The sequence below is a fragment of the Myotis nattereri genome (assembly GCF_964212035.1).
Source record: "Myotis nattereri genome assembly, chromosome: 10".
In the NCBI taxonomy this organism is placed as follows: domain Eukaryota; kingdom Metazoa; phylum Chordata; class Mammalia; order Chiroptera; family Vespertilionidae; genus Myotis; species Myotis nattereri.
Window position 1 is genome coordinate 46,736,836 of NC_138085.1, and position 18,539 is coordinate 46,755,374.

At 36.2% G+C, this 18,539-nt stretch overlaps 1 protein-coding gene across 3 annotated transcripts in view; it reads right to left on the bottom strand.

Annotated features, from left to right (window-relative positions):
* Positions 1-1,802: 1,802 nt before the first annotated feature.
* The window catches only part of AFTPH (aftiphilin), a 64,213-nt gene continuing 47,476 nt past the window's right edge, over positions 1,803-18,539 (bottom strand). Inside the window, exons 7-10 of one of the 3 annotated variants that reach the window (XM_081100733.1) lie at positions 14,336-14,396; positions 12,743-12,826; positions 8,363-8,486; positions 1,803-2,931 (exon numbers count right to left, since the gene is read on the bottom strand). In XM_081100733.1, the coding sequence (XP_080956859.1) occupies positions 2,787-2,931; positions 8,363-8,486; positions 12,743-12,826; positions 14,336-14,396 (414 nt within the window). In that variant the 3' untranslated portion in view covers positions 1,803-2,786. The remainder of the gene's footprint in view (positions 2,932-8,362; positions 8,487-12,742; positions 12,827-14,335; positions 14,397-18,539) is intronic. The other 2 variants (XM_081100734.1, XR_013996491.1) reach the window with 2 other exon arrangements.

Consider the following 18,539-nt stretch of genomic DNA (forward strand, 5'->3'; position numbering starts at 1 on the left):
CTGGGGAATTACGTATGGCTATTTGGATTTGGCCATCCAGTGAGACTAGGAGATGAGTGAGCCGGTTTTAAGCTGATTGCTAAACCAGCCTCCACTATGTGTGATTCGGCTGTTAGGGCTGCTGACTCTTTAGTTTCTTCTCCCCAATTCTGCAGAGTCCTCCTGGTTGATTTCGAGAAAGACAAATGGACAGCTGATGACCAGGACAAGCTTGCATCTGACAGACTCTCCCTGGGCTGAGATCATAGGATGCTCAAGGCTCTTCCTGCAGCAGCCACTGCTACTGCTTTCTGGGGCGATTGGAGTCCTGGTCTAATGCAAAAAAGAGCTGAGCACTTTAGGTTGACTACAGCCCTGGCTTTAACCTGACAATCCAATATTAATGTTATCTGTTGTGATTAAAACATCCAGAGCCAATATGATTAACAACAGGGAAACCTTCCTTATCTAAAGTGGTTGTAAAATGAAGCATCCATTCTCTGAGTCATAAAGCAGGATTCCTTTTATGAGGACGGTCCACTTGACTGTTTTAAAATAATGCAATAACTTGTTATTCTCAGTGCTACTTCCTTATTTTAAGAATATATTTTTACCGATTTCAGAGAGAAAGGGAGAGGAAGAGAGATAGAAACATCAATGACGAGAATCACTGACCGGCTGCCTCCTCCATGCCCCCTATTGGGGATCGAGCATGCAACCCAGGCATGTGCCCTTGACCGGAATTGAACCTGGGACCCTTCAGTCCATAGGCTGACGCTCTATCCACTGAGCCAAACTAGCTAGGGCAGTGCTCCTTTCTTTGAGTGTCTTAAATTTACCAGGGTTCCCAAGGCCTTCACAATTTTGCTGACTCTATCATTTATTGCCTATCTACTCATGTTACAAGTGTTTTACATTTATTATTTAATACATCAACCTCACAAGTTGGTGGTGTCATTCCATTTTAAAAGATAATTAGGGCTCAGAGTTGATTACCTTCCTCAGGATAACACAGCTAAGGCTCTAAACTTGGGTTGGCGAAGGCTACCATTACAATTGAGTTTTGCAATGTGCTGTAGAAGCAACCTTTTACATGTGAAGTTCTGCTCAGAGTATCTTATCCTTCCATGAAGGTCACGGGCACTGAAGGCTTGTGACTATTCTGAGGGAAAGCCTTCTCTAAAAGGAAAAAAAAAAACTTGGGGAAGTGACTGGGAGATAAGCATGGCCACTCCAGGCCGTATTTAAACGACACTCAGGCAACTGTCCCAATGGCCTGTGTAATAACCTGGCAACACAGGAACCTCTGTCACTGATGGAGGTGCAGAGGGGTTCCACTGAGACATTCTATAGCAGATGTGAGGGGCTGGGCTTCAGGGCTGCTGCCTATTTCTAATCAAATGTGTCATGTGAGTTTTGGGGGAAGCAATATTTAATAATATTTTACAATCACTTTATAGAAATTTTCTGCTCACCTTAATTTCATGCCTATATTTTCTTGGAAATAAAAAAATTCCCTACAAATTTTTCCTTCACCTTGCCAATTCGGATGAAGATACATCATAATGAATCATGGGAATTTCTTTTATGATCTCGTGTTCTACATAAAAAACAGCCCAGCTACTAAAATGACTGATCCAGTTCTTATGAGCCAGATTTGAATTCTTCCTGGTTTCAACAAAGTGGAAGCCCTACCAAATGGTTTCCTCTGAACTGAAGTACATTAACACAGAGTAACACTTCACATCCAAACTCACTACATTTTCCCCAGATACCAAAGGACAAAGACACCAGGCTAATTTCTTTTAAATTATTTTATTTTTGTGTAAGCTAAAAGGAAATTTACACACAGAAATCTCCAAAGACCTTGGGCATGCACATTACCCTTGTTAGAAGTTCTTCTTTCTACATCTCTCTTTTTTTTTTCCATAGGAATTTCCCCAAACATTTAAAACCCATAGTTTTTACTGTATATACAGCCTAAACCATAGCAATCTATGATTATGTCATTTACACTGTGCAAAATCCTCAAAAAATAGTGGTATGATAGAACAAAAAAAAATCAGTAACAAGTAAATTTCATGGTAAGACATTCATATAATTTGGTCCTTCTCCAAACCAAACTGATTTAAAACAGACACACAATCTCTTTAAACCCCTGCAATCAAGTTCTGACAATGATCCATACCCTTAACAAAGGAGCAATCAATGAAGTACCTTGCAAAAGGTAAAACAGCAATATGCCAGATTGAAAAGATTAAAAAAGAGCACAAAAATTTTAACAAAAGCCAGATCTAAAACAAATCCACCACACACACACACACACACACACACACACACACACACACACACTTAACAATGACTTTGGAGCTTATATATGATAGTAAAAGTAATTCAACATATGATATGAAAAATAGGACATTCAATGCAATCTGAAAAGACTGAAGGGGATTTCACAGACAGTGGAGATTTGAGTTTTTGATTTTCTTTTTTTTTTTATTTCAAAAGTTTTGTAAGAAGGACACCACCAGTGTATTTCACAAAGACATAAATGTATACACCCCAGCAACACAAAAAGAATAAATCTTCAAAAATGTTCACCCCCGATTATTTACATTTTTTCTAATATAAATTTAGGACTTCAGTATGTAAATAAATATACATTACTATGTATACCTTTCTAGTGTGGCTTACCAACAAATCAGCTGAACTTGAATTTTTTTTAATTACAGCAGGTATGCTTTTGATGGTAGGGGAGGGATGGAGAGAAGGAAAAGCCATTGAAACTGTCCACTTCCTATCTGCTATCAGTCTGCTTTCTCCTGGGAGCTCGTGGAAGGTGTTAACGTGGCTGGGAACATCAACACCTTGGCATGCATGAACGTTAAGTCGGGAAGGCCAGCGATCACCTTGATGGCTTCTTCACTCAGGTGCTCTTCTCTTTTTGGTTTCCTATTGACAAATGCAAAAAAGGAAGTGTGTTAATGTGACCAAATGGGGGAACACCCACTCTCACGCTGGTCAGTTAGCAATCTATGCAGACTTGAACACCTTTTTCTCTGCTGGTTCCTGAACCTCATGATACTCTTGTGTTGTGTGCTTCCTATGCCAGATGCCAAGTCTCTTATGAAGTTGCATGCCTTACTTATGTATGTTCATCATAGCTGGGCATGTACATACAGATATTCACATGTACCGTGTATAGCTCACAGCTTTACTTTTAAGGCTAGGAATATTTTCAGAATGCTACTAAGCAGAAATATAATCCAGAAACCCTAATAACACTTCGCCCAACTGGATTTCCCCCTGCTCCCAGTGAAACTACCAAAACTACCTCAACATAAAACAAAACATGTTTGGCACAGGACCTTGTAAGTCATTTTAACCTCAGGCGCTCTTCATCCCTGAAGGGGAATTCCAGGAGAGAAAGCCCTCAGTTCACAAACACCGGGCCTCAGCCCCAACGGGATGCAGACAGAGGGTCCAAATGCAGCAGCACCAGGGCCGGCTGCTGACACTAAGGATGTACATAGGCAGGAGGGGTTGGGAACAGGGGCAATCTTGAAATCCTGTGCGTTCTCTAGATGAAATACATTTTACTACAATGGCCCCAGGTGCTAGAAATGTGCAGTTTGGTGCCTACCACACATATGAAGAACTCTGGGTGACTCATGTCTTCCCAGCAGGTGAGCCACAGAAAATGCCAACAAAACCTCAAATGTGGCACAAATTGAGCACTGATTGTAATCCAACCTTTATTTTTTTTCCAGGAAATTAAATATATTGAAAGAATAGTTATAGTGATAAAAATATTGATTTTAAACCAAAGTTCATTTAAAATCATTTACTCTAAAAAGTCTGACCTCTTTTATGATAAAGGATAGTTGGTACTCTATTAGGTGTGACACACGTTATTCCTGCCACCTACGATACATATTTTCTTTGTTCTAGGGATGGGCAGCAGAAAGGCAGGAGATAATGCAAGAAAGAGATGCAGACCTTTATTTTATTCCTACATTTTTCTATTGTTACCATTTTTAAATTCAGGCTGAAATCAAATCAAACGTCAGACTTTTAGGACCAAAGTTAAAGTTGTTCAATGGGGCGCAGGGGTCACCTTTAGGCACACTGAAACTATCAGCAGATCCACCAATACTGAACTGAATTCTAGGGTTTCTCAGCAGAATTTTTTTCTGATAAAAATCTATATTTCATTGTACTTAAATGGTGGCAAAACTATTAGGTGGATGTTTATTGGGGAACCAATATCTGCATCATTCTGAAGTAAAAGCAGATTGTTCTCTTTTTAGTTTAAAAGTGAAAAAACTGAAAGTATAAAATGGAAAGCGTTAGCCTCTCACCAAGTCAATCTTAGCATCACCAACGATGGAGTCACTCAGACATTCTGTGTCTTCTGAGGTGACACAACACCTATGATGCATTCTAGGCAAAGGTTTAACTGTCTTCATCAAACCTCCAGATATCATTTCCAGTTTACAGTAAAGAAGGGGAATCAAGGAACATGTTAAATACTACTTGGACACAGACAAATCCAGAGGTTGGGACGTTCTTGGGCATAACTAGATTGATCATTTTAACAAGCTAATGTTATAAAATGAAAAGCAAAAGGAATCAAGGGTAGCTATGCTGGGTTAAAAGGGACTTAAGAGCCGTAATAGCTAGGTACAATAGCATTAGATTGAATGTTGGTTTGGACAAAGCAGAGAGAAAGGACATTGTCAGAGAAATCTGAATATAGCCTGAGTATTAGATGAAATGAAAATTTTTGAAATTGACAGATGGAGATCACTGATTGCAAGAGTAGATTTAATTCAGTATGGACTATAAAAATCTCATTTTTGGTTAAAATAACACAAGTATGTGCATATTTACATAGAAAAAAATCTGAAAGAATTTGCTCTAAGAAGTTATAGTGATCTGAGTGGTAAGAATGTGATAATTTAAATTTTTTGTTGGCTTGTATTTTGTAACTTTCTACAACATATCCTACTGCTTTGCAATGATAAAAGGTTACTAACAACAGTAACAAAACTATACCTCAATGGACTTCCTCATTTGTGGAGTACAATTGGGGTATGGGAAAGGAAGAACCGTCTACCCAAGGAATACTTGGTAACCATTATTCTACCAATTGCCTTATTTCAGAGGCACTACTTGGAGGCAATATGAAGCTGTATTTAAAAATAAGAAAAAGTTTTCTTTGTGCATTTTTCTGTAGTCACTGCACATTGATGTGATCTAGTTTTCTTAAAATATAAGGAAGAACATGCTTATGGAGAATTTGAAAATAAAAAGTTGTATCATGACCTTTTCTCAAATCAAAGGCAGTGGCCTAATTTTCATTTATAGTGTTTCCAGTTAAGATTTATCCTTTTTGTCAAGGAAATACAATTAAGAGTCCAGAAATAAACCTATACATTTATGGCAAATTGATTTTCAACAAGGGTGCCAAGACCATTCTATGGGGGATGAGGGGAAAGAACAGTCTTTTTAACAAACAGTGCTTGTACAACTGGATATCCACAGGCAAAAGAACAAAGTTGGACTCCTATCTCACATCATATTAAAAAATTAACTCAAAATGGATCAAAGAGCTAAATGTAAGAGTTGAAACTATAAAACTTCTTATAAGAAAACCTAGAATGTTCCTGACCTTGAAGTAGGCATTGGTTTCTTAGATAGGACACCTAAAGCACAAGCAACAAAAGATAAATTATATTCATAAAAACTAAGAGACTTTTGTTAATTCTCTTCAATGCAGTGGCCAAGCAGCCTCCCCAGCAGATGCAGAGATGCAGATCTTTGTGAAGAGGGACGACGGAGGTTGGCCAGCTGGGGAGGAGGTTGGACGTGGCAGGTTGGCCGCGGGAGGGCTCCAGGGCATGTCTGGCATGTCTGGCCTGTCTCGCTCAGTCCCGATCAGCCGGACCCCAGCAGCAAGCTAACCTACCGGGTCAGAGCATCTGCCCCCTGGTGGTCAGTGCACATCATAGCGAGCAGTTGAGCAGCCTTAGCATATCATTAGCATATTACGCTTTGATTGGTTAAAAGGCTGACCAGTCATTTAGTATATTAGGCTTTTACTATATAGGATAGCCAGAATAGGCAAATGCAAAGGAAAAAAGCACTTTAGTGGTGGCCGGGGGCTGGGAAAAGTGGCTAGTGAGTATAGGATTTCTTTTAGGAGTGATAAAAATGTTAGGGAATTAGATAGTGGTGATGGTTGTGCAACCTCATGAATATACTGAAAACCACTGAATTGTACACTTGAGAAGGATGAATTTTATCTCAATTAAAAGGTAAGAAAAAAAAAAGATGTATCCCTTTTGACAATTAGTTCTTTGGCTTGTATAAACTTTAGTTAGAGATCTGTGGCTACTAACTAGCTGGCCAAAATTAAGAAATTATTTTTCTCTCTATTAGTAAAGGTAAACAAAAAAATAAAACATGTGCTTTCTCTCACACAAAGCACTTAGAAAAGATGGGATCTTGTTTGTTACATGTAAAATTCCTCTACCTAGACCACTATTTCTTAACCTTTTCTTACCCTACAGTCCCTCAATGCTCTTCTGCTCTATCTTCTATATACTATCAAGAGCCAAGAAGATTTTGCTGAGCTTTACATTCTATAGTTTACTCAAAAAACAAACACAAAAATGACAGAAACAAAAGAAAAACAACAAGACACCTAAAATGCTTTCTGGAGCCATATATGTCACCCCCTTTTTCTTCTCTGTACAATTGAGAAGTACTTATGGGGACAATTTTATAGTATTACCTTCAAATTGTAAGACTTGTGAATATTTGTACTTCTCACCTTCAAACAATTCCTCAAAATAGAAAATACAAAGTTGGCAACTTGTTTTCTTTTCAATTTATTGTGTTTAAATATAAAGCTGGACAGGTAGTAAAGAGTAATTCAATGCAGCCACAACACTGATGGTCAGTAGGATACACACTATAGTTTTAGTTCATTCCATAATAGTATAGAATAAGGGAAAACATCAAAATAATCTCTTAAAGTGACAGAGGAGTTGGAAAAGTTCCCTAGTGTACATACAGCATGTTTCAAGGATGAACTGAAAAGTTAGGAGAGTTAATGTGGTTTAGAGCTCCTCCTAATGGTGCGAAGAATGAATTCTCATCATTGGGCCATCCATAACTACTATAAATAGTTTGTTCAGTGAGACTGCAGAGGAAAAAAGGAATGGAAATAGTATGATTGTCCTTAGAAAAGACTGTCCGAAAAATAGCTGGGTAAAGCCCAAACAATAAAAACATCAGTTTTGTGTGTGTGTTGTTTTTAAGTTAAGCGTGCATTAGGTTTTGGTTAACACATATAGAAAAAATGGAGAAACTTGAATGAGAAGAATTTCAATTTGAAAATATGGTTTATTTGGGAATAGAAAAAGTTAGAAAGCAAGTAAAAAACTAGCATTGGCTTAATTTACAAGTAGGTTGACTTAATAGTAGGTTTTAACAGTGTCAGGTAGCCTTACTATGAAGAAATAGGGGTAATGAGAGCAATGGAGAGAATCTGTGGACAAATAAGCATGTGCATGCTACAAATCCATTTCAGGGAAGTTAATCCATAATTATAATTACAAGACAAATAATGGATTTTCATAATTATAAATAATTTTCATAATTGAATAATAATAACTCTCTGTAGAATGAAAGATTAAACATTTTAAAGTGCTGATGTATCATGATGTGGACAGCAGAGCTGGTATGCCAATCAACCAATATTTGCTCTTGCAGTAGTGATTAGCGTCCTATTACGAACCGGGTTACTCCTATGGCTAACACGTCAAAGCAATGGCTTATTCCAGTGCTTCACCATGTAAAACTAAAGGTTTCCTGAATCCTAAACACAAGGCCCAAGTAACATTCCTTGTATCTGGTTCTGACACCGAGAGATAACTGCTTTTCTAGCCCATGTCCCTGAAGGGGGTCCCAGAAACCTCAGTAAGAGAGGTGCTGCACATGTAAGAATTCAGAAAATAAAACAATGACTCTAGGAGTGTGAGACTGGGTTCCCAAAGATTTCAGGAAGTTATGAAGGGTAAGAGGGACTCTTTCTACAGTGGCTTTATGATCTTAATACTTAACCAGAATTCTTCTCCACAAAGTTGGGGGTGGGAGGAGAGAAAAATCCACATCTATTAGTCCTTTCTAGTTTCTCATGAAATAGCCTGCTCTAATATAGTTCAATTTTAAACATCTGACACCATTTTATGGAATTAGGCATTATTAATTTTTACAAACATAAAGTGAATCTTAACACAATATTCTGAAATGCTTTCCCATTTGGGCTGTTTAAACACAGAATTCAAAGTCAGGGTAAACACTAACTGCTTACCTGGTAGATGTGCTTGTCTTCTCAACTGTGGACATGAGTCTTGCAAATGCATCAGTCACTTTGAGGCTTGAGGCGGAGATTTCCAGCTTAGACGTTGTTAACTCATACAACTCTGGATCCACACCTTATAGTATAAAATCATAGTCAGTGATGGCAAGCTGCAATGGGTCACTCAATTAGCCACAATCCAAGATGCAAAAGGCAACTGTTCTGTAAACATCTGAGTCTTTTATAAGCACAACACATCTTTAGTATACTATACTACTGTATTTATTTCTTAAATTATAAGTTTCACTTTTCAGAGTTCTTATAAAATAGGAAAATACTTTCAAAATTCCACTTTGGTATATGTATAGACTTTAACATAATACCATCCAAACAATCTAAAATTCTATCTCCTATAGAAAACTCATTCAATTTTGGATTAGTTTGCAATATGAAAGTTAATAATGTTTTATAAGTAGAATGCACATGATTTATTATACAATAGGATGACTCAAATTTTAAATTGACTGATTAACCACATTTTTTGAACCTCCTTCTCCTGCTACCTTCTTGACCATTTTCCTGCATTCTTTTCTTTCACACCAAAGGATATGGAAGGTAATATAAAGTTTCAAATATGGTAAATGATTTGGTTAGTTTAAATATTCTGACAATTCGAGGGAATAAGATATTACTCAAAGCATTAAATTATTACTAAAGATAAATTATATATCAAGTTGTTTTTTCCTAAGAAGTGGGAGGGTATAATATTCTCAGAAAAAGTGAAAAAAGAACTACTTTTGGAAAAATAAAAATTGTCTCAAGGGTTAATTATATTTCTATAGTCTCATATCTATATCTAGTAGCTATGAGACCAAATATCTTTTTTTAAAAAAATATATTTTATTGACTTTTGTTACAGAGAGGAAGGGAGAGGGATAGAGAGTTAGAAACATCTATGAGAGAGAAACATCAATCAGCTGCCTCCTGCACAACCCCTACTGGGGATGTGCCCGCAACGAAGGTACATGCCCTTGACCGGAATCGAACCTGGGACCCTTCAGTCCGCAGGCCGACGCTCTATCCACTGAGCCAAACCGGTCAGGGCCCAAATATCTTTAAAAAAAAAAAATTTTTTTTTTTTTTTCAGAGAGGAAGGGAGAGGGAGAGAGAAATGGAAACATCAATGATGAGAGAGAATCACTGATTGGCTGCCTCCTGCAGGATCAAGCCTGCAACCAGGGCATATGCCCTTGACCAGAATCGAACCTGGGACCCTTCAGTTCGCAGGCCAACACTCCATCCACTGAACCAAAGTGGCTAGTGCTAGACTAAATATCTTGTCAGAGGAATTCAAAATGAAGGTATGTTAGAGTATTAGATTTGCTGTAAGTCTATAAAAATCCTCCCCTTATCTGACTTCAGTAAAACATACATATCTATTTTTATATTTCTCTTGAATATAGATTTACATTAAATAAGACTACGAAAACAATGAAAAGAACAATTACATATTTCAACTCAAGCTAAAATTTGGATAATAAAGATGATGAGATAAAAAATTTTTAATTGTACACTCCTCTTGGCCCCAGCAAATTACTTGAGAAAAGTTCAGTAGTTTCAGCGTACAACAGAAAAACAGACTGTCAGGGAGGATGTCTTGTAGTTTCATCAATCTTTATTTTTTAACAAGCTTTGATGATCAGCTAATAAAATTACATATAAATGCACATATTGATATTAACAAGTTTCCTCCTTTTAGGATATTTCAAGATTAAGAAAAAAAAGAAACCCACAGGAACTGCCTTCAACTTAGGAAACGATTAGCAGATGTAAACATAGATCTCAGATGTTTACAGAAATCAAACAAGCAAAAGCAGCTTCCACATTTACCATGTCCAACAAGGGAGGAAGGCTATAGAAAATGTTTGTTGACTCTCCCAAGTTCTTAATGTTTCATTAAGGTACAATTTCAAAATATATTTAGAAGGCCTTTTATAATAAGTATATGGGTTGCAATTAAAATGTACAAAATTATAGATGCCTGTAAAGGGACTAAACAAATCCAAAGTACCTCTTTCGTCCACTGTGAAAGGTTAGCTTCTAAGTAACCACAAAATGTCAGTAGCTGTTTAAGGAATAATGCAGAATAAAAAACTGCATTCTGATTGGCAACAGAAAATTGCTGGTAGAAATTTACTTGGATTTGTAAAATATTGGCTACTTGGCTGTCAAAGAGTAAAGTGGGAGATTAAAAAACAAAACAATCAACCTCCCCCAGCCGAAAACAAACTATCCCATGCATGAAAAGAAAAACAACAGTACTATGGCCTTTTTAAAAAACAAAATAACTCCCTACTCTATACTAATAATTAGACTAATTATTTTTAATGGAAGAATTTTTTTTAAACAAAACCTTAATGAGGCATAGTTTAGTTACATAACTAAAGCTAGCCAACCAAGTTCTATGCCAACCTCCTGTCTCACACACAAATAATTAACCGCAAGCTGAGACAAAATGACTTTCCCAGAAACAAGTCAGAAAAAGTGCAAGCAAATAGTGAAATGGAATACTAAGAAAGGTGTTGATACCTGTAGCTTGATGGTAAGTTTTAACAAAACCCAATAGCAATAAAAAGGCAAAGCAACTTTATAGTAATCAAGTTTATACAGCAGCTAGAGCATATAATGAAAATACAGAATGAAAATATTTAAAAGGTTCCAAAGTAATGAGGACCGCATTTGACCATGCTAATTTCACTTCTATCATAGCTCTAAGCTTCTCTCAAAGCTACTGAGCCTGGTTATCAGGTTATTTCTGTACTTCTTTACATGGTAAGATTATCTATGGATGATTTTAACTGAGTTTAAAATGTAACCAAAAATTAAAGTTAAACCAGATTTTTAGGCATCTAAAAATAGCGACCTCATTTAAATTATAATACAGTTCATGAAAAAACAAAGCTAAGAGCAAATTAAAAATGGGAGCTTGGTAATTCATTCTTGGGACCTGTACAGTTATAAGGAAATCGATACACACTTTTCCCCCTATTTAGTATTAAAAGCAACTAATTAGCTCACCCAGGTCATTACATAGCTCAAATGTATTTAGAAGTAATGTAAGTAAATAGTAAAATATCATTTTGAAGTCACAACCAGACACAGATTGGTTTTTTCATATGCTTGCAAAATCTTGGAAACAATGAACATGATAACCAGGATTTAGATTGGAGGAACCCGGTCATTCTACCAAATGGCCTTGGACCTTCCTTACAGCAGGGTCAGATTTCCATAACCAGACCTTGGAGAAGGGGATCCACATCCCAGGCTCACTCTTAGCTGACTCTTACTCTCCCCCATTTCCCATCATGGCACCTTAACTGCTGGAAGTGGGTGGCAGGGTTATCTAGTTGAATAGGATAAACCCAGCAAATTCTCAGGAACCAGGCTGACTGTAACTGGCCACCAGTGGGGGCACAGACAGATCCTTGCTATGCATTCTGGGCACCAGCATCTATACATAGCACCCCAATGGCTATCTGATGATCAATGGGATGACACAAGATGGGATGACAGAGTCATTAAAATCATATTAAATAAAATGTAAACATAAAAATGCCATTATATTTTTAATCTTTTATTCAGTTAGACAATGACAAAATACATTAGTTCTTTGGTCAATGAACTGAACTTTCGCAGGGCTGAACATTAACAGGCACTCCAAGTAAGGTTTATTTCTAACTTTTAGTATCTCATAGCAATTATTTTCTATTATTAACTTTTGTAACTTTTTTCCTCCACATGGAAAACTAACAGTAAACTTTCTACTTAAGAGCTACATGAAGACAATAATAGTTCTATGTGGCACTATATAACTAAGTGCTAGATTCCAACATTTTGGAACCTAATTATACATTCAGCACTAATGAACAATTAATTGAATGCTAGCATTTGTAAAGGTTCTATTATCACAGGCACTACAATGTAAAGTCATCTTTGTGTACTAAAATATTCTTATATCTCTAAACTTTTATTTTTTCAAATGGCTTTATAGAATATGCTTGAAAAAATAAGCATATCAAATATCACATTTTTCATTTATAGGAAAAAAAAAACTCCTGCCTTTAAATAAGGACATTAGGACTGTTTTATTCCTAGAAATGACTTTGAGCTCTGAATATTACACTCTGAGAAAGTTTTCTTTAAAATACATTTCACATAAGTCATTTGCTATAGTCAGCTATTGGAAAATAACAACAGACAGGTGAAAGAAAAGTATTAGAAAGACATCATAGAGAATACAATCTACTTATTTCCTTGTTTATAGGAAAGTCAAGTGATGTGGTCATGCTTTCAGTAAATAAACTAGAATTGTGGTTTTGACACTCTGCTGACCTGGGATTGTGGTGCTGCTGCTAGAGCTACTGTCATCCACGGGCCCAAAGAAATCAAGGTTCAGAAGAGTGGAACCTCCACTAGCTTGAAATTCAGTGACCGTGTTGGTAGGCAGCCACACAGAAGGTAAGCCAAGGGAGGAGGGGTTATGTGTAAAAAGGGGTAAGACACACACTTGAACATGCAGGTTATAATTAGTAGTCATTACACATTTTAAAATCAACATTAAAACAATGTGTACAGTATTAGTTTTTCATTACTAAGGACATTTCTGAAGTAACAATTTAATTTGATGTACATTTTCTCATGTACAAGGTAAATAATTTAACACTTTAGTAAGGTTTTAGTTAGAAGTTCAGTTCTTTCAATCAAACTCGAAGCCATAGCAGAAAGACCAAGGAAAAATATACCCGTTAAAGGGAAACAATACTTTAATCTCAACCCAACATTAAATCACTGCATATGCGCAAATCAATCTTTCATGTTAGTAATGCTGGTTTCCAATTAATAATGCTTAAAAAGTGACAAAGTTTTCAGTTTTAGGACACACACCAATACATTAATTTAGTTTAAAATAAAACAATATGTCATAACTGCCCTACCCTGATGTGCAACCTCAAGCTGTACTGTTCCCCTTTAACTCTGAAACAGTAATCAGAAATAATATACATTTTTAAAGAAGTTGTTTGTTAATAAAAAGCACGATGATTTGACTAAATAAGACACCAGACAACAGCAAGAGGTGCATCCAGGCTTTCCTTCAGCACTGTTATTCAATTGGATGCTTTCCAAATATCCTAGCCCCCATTCTAAGGCAAAACTGACAGAATGCTTTAGGCAATGGCTCAAACAACTGATGATGTAAAGGAGTAAAGAGTAATTGTATCTTAGGGTCAAATTAAAACTTGTGGTGTCAACACATTGGAAAGTTAGCGTTTCACATTATTTTAAAGACTCCACATTACTAAAATCAGCTTTTCCTTTTTCAAGAATTTCTCTTAAAGCCGTGAGTGAAAACAATTATTTCTGGAACTACTTACCAGCATTTTGAGATAAATTTTAGAAAAGGATCATGAAAATCATTCACTTCCTATTTGCATATAAGTGCTCTATAAAATATTATTAAATCTGAAAACTACATTGAATCAATAAATATGGGTCTATTTGCATTGTTTTTAGTTAAATAACTGTGCTTTGTGCTTTAAAGCAGCCTCTGGTCACAAGACTTTGCATCCAAGAAAATTCTATAAATTAAAAACTGCAAAAAAAATTTCAAGTAAACTGATCCTACCAAAAATACCATTTAAACTACCTACATATTTGTAAAAAATAAAGACGTTTTTTGACTTAAGATGAAGAAATTAAAAATGTACCTAACTACTACTACCTATATTTAGCCATTAATGCTAATTAATAGTAGTAATGGCTGACTTCTTGAGCAAATACTATTCAGAAAGAAAGCCTGAATTTCCAAAGATAAGAATAAGAAGTTATGTTCAAACAAAAAAGGAAATCAGCAGAGAGAAGTTTGTCTGAACTTTGTAGCTTTCTTAACTCTAGCTCTGGTGCTAGAGGCTCTACGGAGAGACGTACCATCTAAAGGGTTAGTAAGGCCACTGCTACTCCAGTCAAACTGGACGGGTGGTAGAGACTCCTAGAGTTGAAAACCAAAAAATCAAAATTAATCAGTACAGATTGTATCAACAAAAAGAATCCTTTACAAAGAAAAAATCTATTATATTATAGCAAGATAATTAGGCAATAAAATTCCTAAATACAAAATTGGGATAATTTACAATTTCAGAAGGTTACCTGCAAATAATATTAACCCAAACTGAAATTGCAAAATTTACAAACAGTACAGCTTGACATTGAAAAAGTTGTATCTGAAAAATGGAATTATCTTTACAGTTCAAACAGAAATTTATGGACTGTTTCTATGTCAAGATTTCAATCAATTCTCAAATCAATATTTAAGCTATTGGCTTTATTACAATAAAAACATTAAAATGTATAAGATATCAGACCCTTTTCACTAGTGTGATAACTTTAAATGACTTGGCACTTAAAAATAGCATAATGCAATAGAGAGGGTATCCTACTAGAATTGAGGAAATTTGGGTGATCTGAAACTGAGCAACTACTCAGTAACTATTTGTATGACCATATATGGTTAATTTAGTTGGTCTCGTTATATACAAAATGAGAAAGTTCAAAGTCCTAGGTCTCTGGTTCTTTACAATTTTCCAAATTGTACATGTAAGATGGAAAGTAATACACAACATTTTAAGAATATTCTTGGTGAGAAAAAATTATGGTTTTTGGTTTTCTTTCTTTCTTTCATGTTGGGGCAGTGTTGACAACACTTACTGAAATAACCTATTGTTTTATTAGATTCAGTATCAACATGTTATCTTTTTTTTGCATTGCTTTACTGTATGTGTGTGTGTGTATGTGTGTGTGTATGTATATATATATATATATACATATATATATATACATACACACACACATACACACACACTTTATTGTAAGGTAGGTACTATTTAAACTTAATACTCATTTTTTTTTCTGTGTAAAGACATTGAAAGGAGCATGAAACCATTATTTCTGAAAGTCTAAAACCATGATATTGTAATAACAATTATCTTCATTAACAGGGATACCAATGACAGGCATGCTACTATGAGCATCTAGTTGTCCCATATTAGGTCAGGGGAGGGATATAAACAAAGTAAAATGCTAACATTAGTGGATGCCAGGGGTTAGGGATAGTTGTGGGAGTGGGGTGAGGAGTGGGCAGTGGAGCAGGAAGTATTGAGGGAGTTCTTTGTGCCGATGGAGGAGTTCTATATCTGGATTGCAGTGTGGTTATATGAATATTTCCACATGATAAAAATGACACAGAACTATGCACACATATTGTACAATGGTCATATTATTTGTGTAATATTGTACCATAATTATGTAAGATGTAAATATGAGGGAAACTGGTGAAGGGTATAAGGTACCTCTTCCATATTATCTTTGCAGCGTCCAGTCAATCTATACTTATTTTAACAAAAAATGGTGAAAATCTAGTTTATAACCTAGTTGTAAGACTGATAAACAAATTTTAGAAAAGGTCTTCTTTAGCTGATCTCAAAAACAAACAAACAAAAAGCTCTAGGTAGGCATTCCAACAGATTCAACTAATATATTCTACGTCTACCCCTTGAGTCATATTCAACATTGACTGAATGGACAAAACCCAATTTATGTAGTAACAAAATTTCTGGATAAATGGAGCAAAGCTCTTTCATTAACATTTTACCTAAATGATGTCAAGTAGTTGGATACTTAGAAATATTTCAGTGATCTGCTAAAATTTTAGCTTTTCATATAGGTGTGTATGGCATTTTAAAGACACAGCCAGGCGGGGACAAAAGTAGGTTTACAGTTGTTTGTATGGAAAATAATAAAATATTAATAAATAATAATACAAGAATAAACTGTGTTTTGAATACTCACAACTGTAAACCTACTTTTGCCCCACTTTGTATAATAATGAGGTGCTAAAACACAAATCAACATTTTGTAGAAATGAGACAGATGAAAAACAGGACATCTATGCAATTATAGGCTAACTAATGACATTGACAAGGCAACTAAAAAAGAAAAGCATTGTAATGAAGCATTTTAAAACAACTTGAAGCAATGTGGTATGATTACTGTGGAGACAAAAGCACTAAAAAAACAAGGTTATAAAAAATAGCAAAAAAAAAAAAAAAAAAAAAAAAAGGAGACTAGAGACACAATACTTGTGTTCTCTGGTCTTAGCTACCATTGATAGATGATTTGGGATATATTACTTAGCCTTTCCAAACATCTATTATAAAGGAGACCACAATTATAATTTTATTCTTTTTTTCTAACTCTAAAATTCATAACTGAAATAGCCACATCAAGTAGCCTACAAGAGGAAGTTTGCTAGTGGTGACTAGGTGAATAACTGCTAGTCAGAGAGTTGAGTCTACTTATTAGTGAATGAAATCTATAATAATGAAAGTGTAATATGCTAATTAGACTGGATGTCGTTCCAGACGACCTTCCAGATGAAGCCTTCCGGATGAAGCCAGAGCTGTGAGGGAAGCCTGGGTCCTGGATGCTCGAGGGAAGTCAGTGCTGGCATCGGGGAAGGAAGGCCTATTCTTGCACGAATTTCGTGCATTGGGCCTCTAGTATGGTTATAAGTACTGATCCTACTAAGAGGGGAATCAGTAATGACACCAGGAATGGTGTAACCTTGAAATTCAGTGGATAAAGATAAAAATAAGACAACAAAAGCATCACTACTGCTTTTTACCTAAAATCTGTTTTTCTTAGAAAAAACACCATTAACAGTTGCTAGTAAGTTATTAAATTCCTAAACAAGAGATGCAATGGTTAAAAGATTAATGAGTACAAACTAATTTGGAAGAAAAATTCAGTGGGTACCACAACTGAGCTAGAATAGACAGAACAAAAAGCATGCAGTCACAATGAGAATTATGTAACTAAATTTGAAAGTCAATGTTTACTGCTGCCCAAAACAAACACTTTATAAAAGGAAGGTTTGAGATACACACACACACACACACACACACACACACACTCTCTCTCTCTCTCTCTCTCTCTCTCTCTCTCTCTCTCTCTAGAGGCCCGGTGCACGAAATCCGTGCACGGGAGTGGGGTCCCTCAGCCTGCACCCTCTTGCAATCCGGGACCACTAGATCCTAACTGCTTGCCTGCCTGCCTGCCTGCCTGATCACCCCTAACAACTCTGCCTGCTTGCCGGATCACCCCTAACCACTCTGCCTGCCTGCCTGATTGCCCTAACCACTCACCTGCCTGATAGCCCCTAACCACTCGCCTGCCTGCCTGAGCACCCCTAACTACTTGCCTGCCTGATCGCCCCTAACCTCCTCTGCCTCGGCCCCCACACCCAGGATCCAGGCTTCCCTCCTCTGGCCGGCCGCAGGCACCCAGGACCCAGGCGGCTTCACCCGGGCCAGCACCCAGGACCCCGGCTTTGTCAGGAAGGACACCTGGAAGACGTCGGTCTAATTAGCATATTGCCCTTTTATTAGTATAGATATATATATTTTGTGGCGGGGGTGGGGGGAGGGAGAGAAAAGATATTAAACAGGTCTTTCCTGACACATTTTGTTAAGTTTTTAGCATTAAAGGCTATACAGCTTTTTAATCTGAAAATTATGAGTAGCAGGAAGACATAACAGCCTTACTGCATGGCCAAAAAGTAAAGTAAAAGTAATATGTATGTTGCAGGCCAAAGAACAGTGGTAAGAAATAGCACTTTATATAAAGAGATCTTTACAATGCATAGCAGATGTTTGTTAAATATTTTAACTTGAATCACAAGTATGGAGCCAAGCAAAGATCTCACAATTTAGTGATGGCAGTCAGGCATCCCAACACAAAATTCTGATATGCATACTGAAATCTGTTTGAGTGTGTCTGTATATATTAGAATGAAGACTTGCATAATCTCAAGTCAATTCAGAAATAAGTATGAACAACTTCCATTGGGAAATATTATTTTCATTGGTTCCCGAAAAGCCTAAAAACTAAAGCTAATGAGGATCACAAACTACAACAAAAAAGTATAAAATAAATTTTTTAATTCACTATTTTTTTTAAAGGGGAGAATGATGATTTTTATTTTTTAAATATATTTTATTGATTTTTTACAGAGAGGAAGGGAGAGGGATAGAGACTTAGAAACATCGATGACAGAGAAACATCGATGAGAGAGAAA